The 16256-nt window shown below is 55.1% G+C and overlaps 1 protein-coding gene across 1 annotated transcript; it reads right to left on the bottom strand.

Moving 5' to 3' along the window:
* Positions 1 to 834: 834 nt before the first annotated feature.
* Positions 835 to 8396, bottom strand: LOC119091406 (SAM pointed domain-containing Ets transcription factor). Its single transcript, XM_037214183.1, has 5 exons — positions 8311 to 8396; positions 6047 to 6782; positions 4472 to 4626; positions 4100 to 4244; positions 835 to 2397 (listed from the first exon to the last, which is right to left on the bottom strand). Exons 1-5 carry the CDS (start codon positions 8311 to 8313, stop codon positions 2087 to 2089), a joined length of 1350 nt encoding a protein of 449 aa, XP_037070078.1. The 5' UTR covers positions 8314 to 8396; the 3' UTR covers positions 835 to 2086.
* Between the last annotated feature and the right edge of the window lie 7860 nt (positions 8397 to 16256).

Raw genomic sequence — 16256 nt, 5'->3', positions numbered from 1 at the left:
CGCTAGGGTGTCAATTTCGCACGTCCAGTTTGGCAGCCACTCTGGCGTCATGCAAACGTTTCATTACGCGGTGAAACGATGACGTATCAAGAAGCATATTTACTGAATAGTGAAAATGTTTTGTGTAGAGACAGTCTTTGCGTAGAGATAGTCTTTTGTGTAGAGATAGTCTTGATAGTTTTTTCAGCCTTGCCTTGACTTGATTACCTAGCCTGGAGTCGATCAGTACGTGTTTGAAAGTAATTCCGTCCATTCGCTGAAACATTTAGTCACTCAGTGGTGGAAAAGGAACAATGCAGACAAAAACCAAAAACCAAAACAAAGCGTTCGATCACTTCATCAGAACCTAGCCGACTTCCCAGCATTTGCTTCCTGGCGTTTGTCTTAATGGGTGATGGACCCAGGACTCTGCAATTGAAAGCAGGTCGTTGGACGTCATCACGATCGGGCGAATCTCTGCTTCCCAGGCCCGAGTCGCACGCAGTCAACATCGTAGGATCATACCACTATCACTTTTTTCAACTTTTAAGGTAATGTTCTCGTTGAAAATCAGTCCTTACAAGCGTGTTAAAAGTGTGAGCTTAAGCAAGACTCTCACCCCGAACGTAAATTACGACATATCAATACGAGCTATGTTCATGATGTGAGAGCTGATGACGTATAGGAGAGTGGTTCTGCTGGTACAATCTTGCCCATGCCTTTCCTTATTCTTTTTCACATGTCCATCATATCCCATGCCTGTGTGCCTGGTGAGATTCGTTGACAAACTGATCTAACACAGCTTCTCTGGCGCCTCCTAATGCTCCGCATGGTCGGTGCGCAAGACACAAGTGACAACATCCAAACATGTATTTTGTATTTGTACCCAACCATCAATCCAATGCAAAAGCACACAAACCCTTGCGCGCAGATATAAACAACTGCTGGCCATCCAAATGGGCACAAAACATGCATGCGAAGAACAGCCATCGTCACACTGTGCAAAAGTACTGTGAAACCCCGCAGCGGAGCAGTGACGCTGCATCGTGACAGTTCCACTGATGCACATTAGAAGGCCGCGCCGTCTGGCCAGCCAGGGGCATTTGCCAGTCGGACTGGCATTTCACACCAGCTGGCGTCGGTACAGTACGCAACGCCACTCGGCGATGGAACACGAAGCGGTGATCTCCGCGCGGGGTCGCGACGAGACGACCAGACCGCGGGAGAGCACAGCGGCGTGAACACCGCAGAACACAGCGGAGCACCCGTCTCTTCGCAGCCGGCTTCCGCAGCGCCGAGCGCTGCAGCCAGCCGGCCCTCTCTCGCTCGCTACCTCTACATGCATGTATTTATTTACACTATGTACAGGGCGACGGACGGGATGAGCCGCGGGTCGGCGCGACGCCTATCGGCCTGTGGACGACCTCGACCTGGGCGAGGTCGCCAAGACCTCCGGGCCGCGCCCGCCTCGGATCGGGCGCGCACACGCACTCTCACAATCGCACCGGCTCAGGCACGCTTGGCGGGGAGAGCAGCGGGGTTGAGCTCGCTCCCCGGTCCCCTCCCGGCCGCTGGCGCTCTTTCGCTCGCTCTCGGGCTCCCGGTCCGGACGTGCCGGCGGCGCCAGGGGCGTCGCCCCGACCCGCCCTGCGTCCGAGACCGCCCGCCGCCCGGCCGTCCGACCACGTGTTCATAGAACGTACGGTGGTGATTTATCATAGATAAATGGGATCAAAACATCGCCGGGTACATGGAGGGGAGCGCACGCGCCACCCGCGCGCGAGGCGCAGCAGGGCGGCGGAGGCTCAGCCCTCCCACGCGGCAACCTAACAGTACAACCTTAAGACTAACGTTGGCACAGTGTAGACAAGAAATTACCTTCCGGCTAACTGTAAACGTAGAAGCTAGCAGGATCGGGAGCTGGACCGGCCACGCTCAACCGACCGTCCTACGACTTAATTCTAACATGATGGGTGCGACGATGCTTACTCTATACATGCCTTGAACGGCATACACGGAATTTTGCGGGTAACTCCCACAAAACGGACGTTGAGGTGTGCTGGACAACGCGAGGCCTTACCGCCTCACCAGCATTAGCACCTGGGACCTAGAGACTGTACGGGTGACAGAACTGGTAGACAAGCCGCTGGCTCCTCTCGGTCTTCTTCATCATGCCCTTCTTGTAGTACTGCCGGATGGAGCGGCTGAGCTTGTCGTAGTTCATGGCCGGCCGGTTCTTGCGCTTGCCCCAGAGCTTCGCCACCCGCACAGAGTCCTCGATCTTGAAGATGCCGGCCTGCCGGTCGATCCAGCGGATGGACGAGCCGTACAGCTGGGGGTGCGTCAGCAGCTCCTTCAGGAACTGCCACAGGTGGATGTGAGAGCCGCTGCGCACCGGCGTTGACTTGTCGTCCTCGTCTGCAACAGGCGGGATGGCTCGGTCAGGCGGGGGTGGGCATAGCCACCGTATGGCTATTCCAGTGCTGCAGCGCCACAACGCTCTGTGGATAACCGCTCCAGCGCAGCGAAACCAGCGCTGCCCGGCTCGGCGCAGCGCTGCCCAGCTCGGTGCAGCGCCACCGACGGCCGACCGTGCGGAGTACTGGCGCAGTTAGCGCATTCCTACAGCGGAAAATCGTCCTCAGTGGCGATTAAACCGCAGATCCCGGCGTATAAAACGATTACTTTTACGGATGGCTATCAGCAGCGGGGTTGTTCATGCATTTTGGAGCAGAGCCCCGTGATTGGTTCCCCTGGATTCGCCGTCGTTCGGTTGTGGTATCCCGCGCGCATGCGCGGCGGACGGCGACGGCCGTACCTGGCCCGGGCAAAGCGCCGGCGCCACTCTACAGTTCATAGAAAGTGCACCATGTGGGTCGGGGCCGGCGGGCGCCTGTTTTTTACCGGCCCGCACCCCGGCCGGGTGTGGGAGAGGAAAAACTGGGCGCTGGCATCACGTCATTGCCATACGCGACACGCCGCAGGCTTCCGAGGCTCGCCGCCGATACGCTTCGGCGCAGATAGCGTATCAGCACGCATCCCATTTTCGCCGTTCGCGGCGCGGCGCCGACGGCGGCGGCGAGGCCGGCCCAGCTCCGCGTGACTCCGCCGGCCCGGCTCGCCCGCTGCGCAGCGCGGAGCCTGACCTCGGCCGGCCGCCGGTTCAAGAGTGGCGCCGCTCGATACGCCGCCGGCCAGTGACGTCAGCCGCTATCAGTCGGCTGCCATGGCAGCGCTACAGGTGCCCCCCCCTCCGCCGGCGCGCCCGCCCCGGCCGATAGCCCCGCATGGCGGCGCGCAACACGCCGGTCGCCTGTATGTCGGCGCCCGTACCGCGCGAGGTTGGTAACGTCGCCATTGCTGGCCGCGACCGGCTGTATGTCGGCGCCCGTACCGCGCGAGGCTAGTAACGTCGCCATTGCTGGTCGCGACTGGCGCCAACGAGATGGATGCGGCGGGGGTGAAGCCCAGACCTTCTGATCCGAACAACAACGCCGGCGCCGCCGGCGCCCTGTACCCAGCCGCGCCGCCCTATCGTCACCGGTGTTCCCTAAACCCACGGCCGCTGGCGTCGGTCGGCGCGCGCGACAAGACGCGCTGTCGACGCCCGACATCCTTCCCGACAGGCCGCGCCGCCGGCGCTGACGTCCGTCTGAACTTCGGCGCCCGGCGTCTGACGCCGCTCGCCGCCGAGTTTGCCACCAGCGCCGACACCACTCGCAAGCCCGTGCGGAGTTCGCAGGAGCGGTGGGCGGCCGACCGCGTCGGGCCGCTCGCCGTCCGCCGCCGGTCGAGGCGGTCACGTATACAGCGAAAGGCTGCGTGCCTCCACCCGCCCGGTTCGGCATGCTGCGGCATTCACTCGTGCTGTGTCATCACGGTGACGACCTCCCCGTGTCCCGCCAGATTCACGCTAATGCCGCGGGTCCCATCCCAACTCGCTCCATGACGTCAGGAGCCGCGCGCTGTGCCATCACCGCCCGTCCCGCACTGTAGCGCCCGCCCCGTACTGAGCCGCCCGTCCCGTGCTGTGCCGCCCGTACCCTACTGAGCCGCCCGTCCCACGCTGTGCCGCCCGTCCCGTGCTGTGCCGCCCGTCCCGCTCTGTGCCGGTGCTCACCGTCCGAGTCGGGTGCGTCTCCGCTGTCGGCCGCCGCGTCTCCAGCCATGTCGAGCGGCTCCTGTTTGACGGGCCAGGGCAGCGGGCCGGGCCGACGGTGGTCGGCGCGCCATACCTCCAGCTGCGCCAGCAGCGTCTCACCGCACTGCCGAAGGGGGGAGGGGGGTTAGAGATCGCCTGCCATCCGCCCACAGGTGTGCAGTGCACGCACGGCATCAAACCGCAGCCCCCTCCCCCTTGCAATGTGCATGTGGCGTTAGTCTCCCAAGGCTAACGGGCGGCGACCGGCGGGATTTCCAGCCGCCGCCGGCGGGCTGAGGGGAGGGGGAGGGGGAGGGGAGTGGCACCGACTGGTTCTGGCCGCCCACATACCTGCGGCGCGTACATGCTGAACTGCTGCTCGGACAGCGAGCACAGGGTCTGGCCATCGACGGTCAGCCAGTCCAGCGGCGGCGGCGGCAGGCGGAACTGCTGGCACGTGTAAGCGACCCAGGCGCGCACCTGCTCCACCGTCCACTGGGAGGGGTCTGCAACAGAAGAGGAGGGAAGTCAGGCTACTGCGCCACCCACCAAGGCTGGCGGACTCCACAGAAAGTACGACGAGCGTGTATGCGGTGAACTGAGCACGGTGAATGACGATAGATTGGCAATGCTACTGGACTGATATGCTTGTGGCGCCCCAGCTGCCACCACCATCGCCCGCGTCCCAGCCGCTGAGACCGAACCAATCGCGACTGGATGTCTGAGCCCCCGCGGCAGGCCCCGGGGCTCCCCGCACCCACGACCCAGCCGCATGCAACCAGAGCTGTAAAGAAGACAGCTCGTGGGCCGGGTAACGGGCTGAGCCGCCCCCGTGCCTCTGACGTCAGCGGGTAGCTTGGGAACCTCACGTTCGTGCATGTGGTTTCCGGACGGGGGCTTCTGGGTGCTGGCCCGCCCAGCAGCGCCACCGGCGCCCGCCCGTCTCAGGGGGAAGGGGAGGGGGCGGGCGGCGGGCCAAGTCGGCCCAGGGTGCGGCACGGCGGCGCGGTGAGCCGCTCCAAGGTCAGCGACTGTGCCGGGCCAGCTCGCAGCCGCCGCCATCGCCGCCGCCGCTGCGCAGTTGCCTGATGGGCCGAGGCGGCCGCCCGGCACGCGATCTGACCGGGGCCCCGCGGGGCCCGCGGCGGGGAGCCTGGCGAGCAGGCCCGCGGCAGACGGCTGGCGAGGGCCCCGCCCGTGACAGCGGGCCGCGGCAGAGGTGAAGAGACCCGTGCGTGGCGCGGCCCGCGGCGGAGATGAGGGACCCACATGTGACACGGCCCGCGGCAGAGATGGGGGCCCCGCAAGTGACACGGCCCGCGGCGGAGGTGAGGGGACCCTGCACATGACCGACCGCGGGGGTGAGGGGGGGGCGCACGTGACAGGCCGCGGGGGGTGAGGGGCCCCGCCCGTGCAGTGTTGCAGCCGGACGTGACTAAGCCACGACGGCAGCCGGCCGTTCGTGGTACAACTGAGCTGCAAGCCTGCAGGTCGGCATCGGGGCAGGTCCCCCGCTGAGTCACGCGGCACGCAAACGCCCTGCGGCCCAGCGCTGGGCAGGGCGGCGGGGGCCCCACTACCCATGACTTGCAAGCTGGCGGCGGCCGACGAGGAAAACCCGGAGCGGCCAGCACGCAGGGAGCGGACACCTCAAGGTCGGGACCGGTACCAGTTACGGCCAGATCAGCGGCGTTATATAAGCAATTCAGGGGCAGAATGGTAGGCTTCGGTGTTTGTAAATGAGAAGATAAGTGGCCTACCCGAGCAGCGCAATGCCAGTGTGGACGGCATGATAAGGCTTGTGACGACACAAATCTAGACACGAGCGTATTTCGCCGGTACATGCAGGGATATGGGTCTCGGCCCTCCTGCATCGCTAGGCATGCACGACGGTTGCCGGTGTACGGGGAGCAGTGCCACACTCACCTGGTGGGATGCCCAGCAGCATGCAGACGTTCTTCTTCTCCTGGCGCATCTGCTCGAGCGCCAGGTCCAGCACGGGCGCCAGCTGGTCGAGCATCCAGCCGTTGCCGGGCTGCGCGCCGCCCTCGCTGCCGAGTAGGTCCAGGCCGAGGGCGGGCATGTTGAGGCGGCGCGGCAGGGCGGCGCCGCGCAGACACTGGCGCAGCGTCTGGTGGTCCTGCGCCGGCGGGCTGCACGGCGGGCAGCCGGCGCCGTAGCTGGCCGGCGGGCTCGCCGGGTGGCAGCCGTAGCCGGGCGGCGGGCTGGCCGCGTGGTGGAAGCCGCCGTGGAAGGGCGGCGGCGGGCTGTCCGGCTGAGAGCTAGGCGAGCAACCCTGCGAAGAGTAGCCGCCGTCGCTGAAGGGCGAGCGCGGTGTGCGGCCGCCGTCGTCCGACATGTCGGCCAGACTGAGGCAGCTGTCGGCCGGGCCGAACTCCTGCTTGATGCGGCCGCCGACCGCGGCCAGGTCCATCTCCTGCTTGACCAGGTGGGCCGGCGAGGCCGACTCGCCGCGGCAGTCCCAGTCGCCGTCGGCCGACTCGCGCGGCGGCGAGCCGAACAGGTGCGGCGGCGAGCGCTCGTACGTCGGCAGGCTGCTCGGCGACGGCACCTGGTAGTCGCTCAGGATGGAGAAGTCGAGCTCGGCCAAGCTGCTGGCCAGCTCCGGACCGCAGTCGTAGTTGGGCACCGTCTGGGACATCTGCAAGGGGGCCGCTGCTCAGACCAGCGCCTAGCGAAGGCCGCGCACGAGCCGCCGGCGCGGCCGGTCCGGAGGGAGCGGGAGAGGGCTCTCGGGAGTCCCCCGCCGGCCGGCCGCGCCGCAAACGGACCCAGGCGGGTGGTGGTTCCTCCCTCGTGCTCGAGCTCTTCAACCGCCCCCGGCCCTCCCAACAAAGGTGGGGAAGTCGCTTCTACACAGTACCCTCAGTACCCGCAGTCTGAGGTTCGGGTTGGATGGTCTGGTTCAACGGAAACGAACTCTACCCGCCATCGATATTTCAGACGCGTAATATCACCATTCTTAAAAATAATACTGACCTTCAATATGCATTTCGGACCTAGTATGTTCAAACTCCACTCCTTGAACGGGATAAAGCTGATGGACTGCATCGTTACACAGCCATTGCTACACTATATGAGGGTTGTAGTTCTTTATTCAGTTGGATGTTCCAACTCCTCCCCCCCACGACTTGACCTCGAACCCCCAAACTTAAGGAAGAAAATGGGTCAAATCTGGGGAGAAACCTATTTCTTGGCATATTTTGGAGATAAGTTGTACCCTTTTCACTTTTCAGCATGCAACTCATTTTGTGAAACTACGCCCTTGCACTATATCATACCTTTATAACGAAATAGGTGTAATCTCAAAGGTTCAGCCATCGGACGTTATTTCACTTTATCAACCGAGTGCGGTATGCCACCGCTGTTTGACAACCGTTATCACAAAACTGGCCCAAACCGTATACGTTGCGGGTGTGCCGCCTCGTTATCACTCGTGAGGGGCTGGCTGTAAAAATTCGGACCGATGCGCGATGTGGAAATGACATTGAAAATCCAGCTGAGATATGCGTCGGGCAACTGCGTACATACGGAGATCCGATGTGATCCGATCCGATTCTGATCCGATCCAATCCGATCCGATCCGATACGATCCGGTCCGATCCGACCGACCGGAAATTAAGCCTTCCAACCATGACTTTCTGATTTTCGTACATAGCTATGGTATACGGGCCCAGGAACATTCCTAACCCCTCCCCATCAGACCTATTCGTGTAGTCCTGTCAACTCGTTCGTCTTTAGGATTAAACGAAATAAAACCAAAGATTCGTGCAATGCATCACGACCAACAACTATCCATCAAACATAATCTGGCTCTAGCGACTTATTTCGTCTTCGCACAGCGACTGCTTTATCTATCGGGAAGAACCCTTCGGCGGCCGCTTTAGACCATCAAGTAGTAAGACGTTATTTTAACTGCGCTTCACTTGCAACCGATGGGATAAACGTGCCTCCGGATAAACGAAGGCGCAGTTCCGACGCCACGGGCTGTTCAGACATTTACACCTTGATCATTTCAAACAACACAGTCACAGGTCTCGTGGACTATCTTCAATGTGGAACGACAACACGTGAATCTTCATGAACACCAAAACAGCGAAACGCGCATCCATGCTCACACTCCACAGGCACGGCGGACAACAGACGGCGGGCCTGCAGGCGCCACCTACCATTCTGAAGCAAGTCGCGACACGACGAGACGTCGGAGACGGGGCTGAAGACTGCTGCCTGCCGCTGGACCGCCCCGAAGGATCTGCCTCACTGAACTGACGGTAGCCGGGCGGCCGGCGATACCCTGGGCGCCGCGGGGCCGCGGGCGGAGCCAACCGGCCGCGCAGGCGCAGACGGGAGAGAGCCACCAGAGCTGGCCGGCGGCCGCTGCTACTGCGTCGTAGCGAGCTGAGCGGAGGTTGGAGGGCGGAGTGATGGGGCTCCCCTGGCAGAGCCGGCGCAGCTTCGCTGGACGCGCAGCCCGGAAGCGAGGTTGTCTAAGGCAGAGTACCTGGAAGCAGCTCTCCAGCGCCCATCCCTAGCAGTAGAAAATTTTTAGCGACACAGACGAATTTTAAATCTCAGCGTGATTGGGCCCGCCCAGTCCGCCGCGACGCTTGCGGCATCCTCTTCTGATGTGCCGTAGACTGGGACTCCACCTCCCGCCCACACGCATGACTCGCTCGTTGTGTGTTGCCCCGCTTGTTTTACCAAAGCGACTTTTTCACACCACAAGCATCTTGGGCTCCGTGGAACGGTGGGCGACAAGCACCCTGGCACGCGTACGTTACGTGCAGAGAAATGAGCTTCCAAGCGCTAGGCTTCATGCCGATACTATCGCAGGGCAAACAAACGGCTACGGCCTTTAAAGGGAATGTTCAGACACGGCAAGGCTTGACCCCACGAGTCTAGGATAGAAGAAACCCACGATCTTTAGACAGCTTTCAGGCTCAATCAACGCATAACAGAACCGCCATGTGCGCAGACGAGTGCCAACTGACTGCTCCGTTATATAATGTGACTCATGCAGTGTAATGCTGGTGAGTCCACCACTGTTGCGTCAGCTTTCCGAAGCTCTGCGTTGAGGTCGAAGCTATGAGAAAATGTCCGCGCAACGGGAATATGATCGGGAATAAGGACGAATCAGAGCCCGGGACGTCAAACGGAATACGGGTGCAATAATACGGGGTGCAATCCAACCTGTTTTAACGCAACAAAACCTTCAGTGCAAATGATCAACGCGACATCCTTCTAAGCGACCAGACCGCTGACGCAAAATAATTACACGCTCTATGGCTTTGAATACAGAAACTTGTAGCGCTTAGACCTCAGTGCACTAGAGCTTCCGACGAGAAAAAAGTCTCACGTGACAAAGCCGCCACGCGACGAAACGTCCAACACAATACGACACTGCTCCCCACTTTGAATGTCATTGTCCGGGTTTTTAAGTACTGAGATCCTGAGATTCAAAAATGACGATTCCTGCACATCTTGGCGTTCTGGTCTGTATATCACCTATGGACACTTCTTTAACATTGGCCTGCAATATACTTACAGTGATAAGGTACATATGCATTATATACGTCCATGCATCCAATAACCCGAAACACAGGTGCACGTACATCGAAGGAACGCAGTTCAAATGCAATGCAAACATATGTTTGAATTTAAATACATACCCATACCCAGTCGTATGGCGCAGATGGCATGTGATTGCATCACATGAGCTGCTGAATTGGGAAACGTTCCCCAGCCAGCAGCTAAGCCGGCTTTTCTCCCCGCCTCTGATCGAGTCCAGTTCCTTAGCACTTGATCGACCGTTAAGTCGGTGTTCAGGGATTAATTGGCGAATGCAAGATACGAACCCCTGGCAACGGACCGGTCCGACCGATCAATTTCGATTTGATCATCTGTTGGTTGCCGTGCTACAGGCTAAGAATGATCAGTTCCTTGCGCTGGCGAGGATACCATGCTGATCAGTTTCCGATCTACATGCTGTAAATTCTGGTTAAACTGTGTGCAAACGGGCACGCCTATGGTTTCCACAACGTTGGCGACCTTCTGAAAGTCAACCAAGGTCATTAATTTAAGGTGACTCCAGATGACCCTTCTTGTCCTCGAGCTATATCGAGGGTATTTTGAGATGATAGTCCCGAATTTGGACGTATATTTTTCACCATCCCAACACGTTCAGCTTCGTTCATGTCTGCCAGATGGCATTGCCATGTTACCTCAAAATGTGGTGTGATTTGAAATGTCTTGGTATAAGTAATTGACTTTGAAAGAATTGAATTGGACAAAATTGAAATTGAGAAAGGGGTGCCGGTAATATAGTGGTTAATGCGTCCTGCGTTGGCTACTGCGCATCTGGGAAACCAGAGGTACGGGGTTCGATTCCCCGTGGTACACGCCCTTCCTGCCAGCGTGAGAGGCAGGCGACGCAACATAGCCTCAGCAGCTGAGTGCGTCGTAAAGCCCCAAAGACACACATAAGTAATTGACTGTAAGTGATATTCAAGGATAGTATCATAGTTGCAAAGTTACTGGAAACAGCACGGCATGCGCCACAATATCTTGCAATGGTAACGGTTAAGGCTGATGATGCAAATAGTTAAAATAGATCATAGGGGTAGCTGACAGGGTTTGGTGCAAGCTACCCTCATCACTTATAGTTGGAAAATTTCTGTGGTGGTCTTCTCTCTCATATGGAAGTCAATAGCTGTAATAATCAGAATTCTAGGTTCAGAGCTCTTCACCTGTACACAAATATGTTATCATCAATACCACGGTTGCTTGGAACATCGCGTAAATGTCCTTGCATTATAGTCTTGACACCTGAAAGTTTCTGCACCATAAACGCTTGCATTAGAAGTGATGTTGGGCTGAAAACTTTGTTTTCTGAGCTTCTTCTCACAAAACTGCTTGTGTTGTAGGATTTCTCGTGGAGTAGTTTATGCATTGACAGTCCTTGTGATAGCAACTTTGACGCGGTAAAGTTTTATGTTGGAAGTTTTGCCACGTAGAAGTGATGTTGCGCAGACGTATCCGTCTTAGAGGTCGTGTTTCTGAAGTTTAGTCGTTAGCAGCACTTGTCTTGGAAGTCCTGTTACAGCACTGGGATTCATTGGGCCTGCCGAAAACTTCTGAACTGAATGTAAAAAAATTAGCGATCAGACACTCGTGATTCATTTGACATTTTCTTTTGTCTGTATTGGCCCAGCTTTCTAACTGTTTGCGTTGGCACGGGCCCCGTGGGTGGTACGGAGGTCAGTGTACCACATGGTGGTATTTCCATTATAGCACCGCTTCATCCCAGAACGTCAAGACCCAACAACGCAAAAGTGGTTTAGTATCAGGCCTGCAGGGCTTGTTAAAGCTCAAATGTGGTTTAAAGGTGCCAAATCGTCAGCTCTTTTAAGAAAAGTCGTCTTTTAAAGCTTTTTAGGCAGACTTAATCCTTGTCTGTTAAAACACAAGCAATATCGCAACTCCTTTTTGGTTGGCCCACACCGTTCAACCCCATTTTCATGCGGTGGTTCACCGTGCGAGTGGGAGAGGGACTCGGCCTATCCTAGATTTTGGAGTCTGTCGCATCCATGCTGACAGGACGAGATATCAAGTCCAAAGCGTCTGGCCTAATTCAGCTGCTCCGTTTGGTCAGAAAATGTTGGTGGCGCGCTCATCTGGCACAAGAGTGCTTTTTGTGTGCAAGCTGGCACTGGCACAAGAGTGCAAGTGGTAGATATAAGCTTTTCACAGCATAGTTTTGTGCGAGGATTGGGACAAAGTTTTAGTATCATCGATGAAATCATTGTAAAAACTTACGAGTTCAAAGTTTTTGTGTGGGGTTAAGGGCCTACAATGCTGGAAGTGCTGGTTAATAGTGCTAAATAGTGAGTCCCGTCAATGAAATAACGGTTTAGCACTACACCGTCCTGTAACCAGCACCTCCTAGTATGTTGAAGGTCGTCAACTCAACAGAAGAACTTTGAATTCATAATCCCGCAAAACCAGGAGTTAGAGACCTTTCTTTCTTGTGTCGGCTGCTCGGACTATCGTCCTCATCTGGTGTGTTATTATGGACACGACGTGTCGGCCAGTTAAATCTCCGGCGATTGTCAAGTGTCTTAAGTCCTGAGACCGGCTTAGCTTTCAGCCGCGCACGCATCACACCTCAACATCTCCTTGGAAGCCCTGTCATGCCCCGTCCAAACAATGCATTCAGATGTCCCGCACTCATGCTTTTCGATGGTTGGGCTTTGGTGAGCCCACGGAAACAACACACGAAATATTTGATGCAGAAACCTCAAAAGGGGTTAACAGAAATGTGCTACTGAGGAAAACATTACCATGTAGATCGGTAAATCGAATCGCTTGTCGCTCTTCAGCAGGTTGCGATACTTCAATCTGTCACTCGAGATTACTGCAGATCGCTAGTGCATGCAGGGCGTGCAGAAGCCGGGTGCAACGCATGCTCATTATTTATGGCATGATGAACACGCACACACACACACACACACACACACACACACACACACACACACACACACGCACACATCTATATATATATATATATATATATATACATATACATATACATATACATATATATATATATATATATATATATATATATATATATATATATATATTGCATGATAGGGAACCAAGGTGGTCAAATGTCGGTTCTAGTTATGCATAACACTTTGCCTGTGACTGCCTCTGAAAAATGCGATTTGTCCCAAGATGGCGTCTCCACAAATACCACTCGGACGCGTCCGTGGGTAGACTAAGGGCCAAAGACTTTGTCAGAGTGCGCCGAGTTGATGCCCAGGGACACTAGCTTAACGTAAATCTTGTAACTGAGAGGTTTATTGATGGCATCGCGACAACACTGGGTGTCGATTCGAGCTCCGTATGCAAATAGTGTCAACAGATAAACTACAAAAGCGTTCATTTAAGGACCAAGATCGGAAAACAAAAGGTAAACTCCAGTACAATTGAGGAGACATGATTTCCATGTGCCCAGTGGCAACATCAACACCCTAATGCTGAAGAGACAATGAGACAAAGAAAGTAGCCAAAAGGAGTGTACGAGATGTGCTAGGCAAGAACCGAACCCAAGACAATGCTGCTGTGATCGGGTTATTCATGGCTGTCACACAGATGCTGCTAATTGTGATGGCAGTGGCCAGAAGGACCTCAAAATAGTTACCAACCCATGCCATGTGGGGTGTTGCTGGGGCATGCTCTCTGAAGCGTGCGTTAATGAATGCGCCCTAACCAAATGATCCGTCGGAGCAGAGTGGCGGACGGGAAAGCTAGTTCAATCAAAGCGTGCCCAAATCGCCATCGACTTTCCAATGGCTACACCATGTCGTGGTTGTTGCCGAATAAATATGTCTAAATCGTGAAAAGACCAACTAATGAATACCCGTCTCATGGAACACCTCTAATACTATCTTATCTGTTCGTACCTGTACGCGATTTCACCCTCCATCTGGGTAGCTCAGTTGTTTAGCGCGCCTGCCTTCCGATCCACCCATCCGTGCCGGGGTGGGTTCAGGTCACTTCAGGTGCTCACTATTTGTCCTTGGCAGATATGGCCTGCGGCCAGTGGCAGCGAACGCACTAAAAGTCAGGTGACCTCAGAGAGCAGGATGCACTGTGCCGAGCATTACAGCACATTAATGTTCCGCCACTAGATTCTGCCGTTTACCTGAAATTGAACGATCGGATGATAAGGGTCAGAGCTCACACAACAACTGCTGCTTAGCGTGAGCCGATCTAAAAAATCTATGCGTTTAAAGGACTCGGGTGAAATCCAAAAAAGCTAAATAGTTACAGCAGCAGCTGTCCGGACGTTGACGAGATCATAGTTCATGCGGTGCCGAGCTGGCCGGGTCAGCCGTGGTCGTCCGAGGGGAGGTGCTGTGGCTCCGAGCTCTCCCGCCTCGTCAGCGTTGACAACTGCCGTCGCCCACCCGCTGACCTGACCGCAGTCACAAAGCGGCGAGCGAGCACGAGCTGTGCACAAAAGGAGCTTCAGAAAAATGGCGTGCTGAAATATTCCCGAACGTTCGACTCTGCGAGCGTCTGCGGGTGGCGTCAAATGTCAGACATGTCACTCAGTGTCGGCGGGCAGGGCTAAATACTTTTTTTGTCGTATGCCGTGTGAGGATGGGAGGCACCTTCTTACAATTCAGTAGATGAGTTCATCAGAAATCCACGAATATCCGTTTCTGCCCCATCAGGGAAACGTCCCAAGTTAAGTGTTAACCACACGACCTGAGAAGAATGCTAAAATAACTTGTGACTTCACCAGGAAATGGTACTTTTCATGAAAAACAGCCGCAAGATTGCAATATAGAACGGTTGAGCCTGGAACAGTTGCCTGGAGTCGATCTGTGGTGAATGATCGGCGAAAGTTGCGGAGGCATTAAGACGGCGCACTAGTATCGCGGATGGAAAATTTTCGGACTATCGTTCTTGTCTAGCATGTAAGTATACACGCAACGTTTCGAAACAGTCAACTCTCCGACCGTCGTCAGGTGCCATGGAGTCCTGAGAAGGACTGGATGATCCTTGAGTTTCAGCCATGTGCGCGTCACAGGCCACAACCCGGTTATCTCACGTTCACGGTCTGCTCAGTTGGTAAAGCGCTGAACTGAAAATCGGAAGACTCCGTTCAAATCCCATCAATTCCAGAGAGACAACTTGGATGGTAACGTGCACGCGGCTGAAAGCCAAACATCATTAGTTCTTCTCAGGTCTCTCAGGACCTCTCAGGACAGGTAAGTGTGCACAACCAATGACAGTTGGCTTTCCTAAGTGGTTATGTGGTACAGATCAATAACCTTGGGATCTAGACTTAATTTTATTGGCTATTTATTTTGTTTGATAACGCCTTGTGACAACACCGCCAGCGTCGTATCCTTCGCTGTCGTATTCTAGACCCCGAACGGGTTTCGTGAAGTAAAACGTTGGAGAAAGACCTCGATATTCAGCATCGCCACTGACAACGGACAGGACATTTCCATATGCACGTAATTTGTTCCCGTTTTGGTCAGACACTAGTATATGTAGATCATCTATGTAAAAGCTGACAAAGAAACAGATAAAGCAATTATCTGGACTTGTTTCTCAGACTTAAACAGTTAAAATATTGCCTCTTTGACACCTCTTTTTTCGGCCGTAATGTTGTACCCAGACACACTGTTATACTTCAAAGTACCGCCATTGAGGTCAAACCTCTCAGAGTGCCCATATCAAGACCAAGATTTTCTGGAATTATTGTGGCATGATAAGGGAATTACTTGAAAAAGCAAGTCCCGAAACATTGAAACCACAGAATACACGGATGTTCTTCATATTTCAGTTGAAATTGACTTATAGGAGGACCGAATCGCTTTGAAAAAAAACATTTTCACACAGGCTCCAATTATAGCTCAATTATCCATTGGGGTGTGGTTAATGTAATCTCCATAACAAACTGTGAATGCCATCCTCATTAAAATGAACAACAGTCAGGTCAACAAGAGTAAAACAACATTTTTACATTTGTGTCAAAGTATTGTCTGTAACATTTTGTTTGCCCTTATGAGTAACGTGGAGAAGGTAGCAATGCAGTCGGTAGAATTTTTGCTGACATAGAACATCTTGCGTAGATCGAACTGGTTTGGCGACATGCATGACAATTGGAGTACCTTTGGAGTATAATCATGGGAAATCAAGTAGCAGCAGCAAAAAGAAAAGAAAAAAGTGTCACGGAAAGCTGTCAGTTTGTGAAGCATCGCCGGTGCATGCATTTTCACCGAAATCAGAGACCGAACGAATGGTCACGAAGCTTTGACGTCACCTCTACTCATGGTAAGCTTTCCGCTAAGGAAAACCAACTCATTAATGCAAAAGGTATTGTTTCTGCGCAGCAGCGTATATTTTGGTCCCCAGCACGCGGGTGCCCGACACGCAATAGCAACGAGGTGCAACTGCGCAATACTGCCATAATCACGGAAAGTATGTCACGGCGTGTAGCTTCGCTGCCAGAAAGGCACCTATGGCACGCTCCCATGGAAAAATAATCATGCCGTCCATTGAAAGAGATCTTATTATTTGCGTCTGCGCG

This window comes from Pollicipes pollicipes, unplaced genomic scaffold (genome assembly GCF_011947565.3).
Source record: "Pollicipes pollicipes isolate AB1234 unplaced genomic scaffold, Ppol_2.1 Scaffold_3447;HRSCAF=4054_pilon_pilon_pilon, whole genome shotgun sequence".
NCBI classification, from domain to species: domain Eukaryota; kingdom Metazoa; phylum Arthropoda; class Thecostraca; order Pollicipedomorpha; family Pollicipedidae; genus Pollicipes; species Pollicipes pollicipes.
This window is presented reverse-complemented; position numbering and strand designations above follow the sequence as displayed.

Coding starts and splice junctions, on each gene's coding strand:
- LOC119091406 (XM_037214183.1), bottom strand. Junction 4,627..6,046: donor GCTGCTGGGCATCCCACCAG/GTGAGTGTGGCA, acceptor CTTCTGTTGCAG/ACCCCTCCCAGTGGACGGTG. Junction 4,245..4,471: donor TCAGCATGTACGCGCCGCAG/GTATGTGGGCGG, acceptor CCCCTTCGGCAG/TGCGGTGAGACGCTGCTGGC.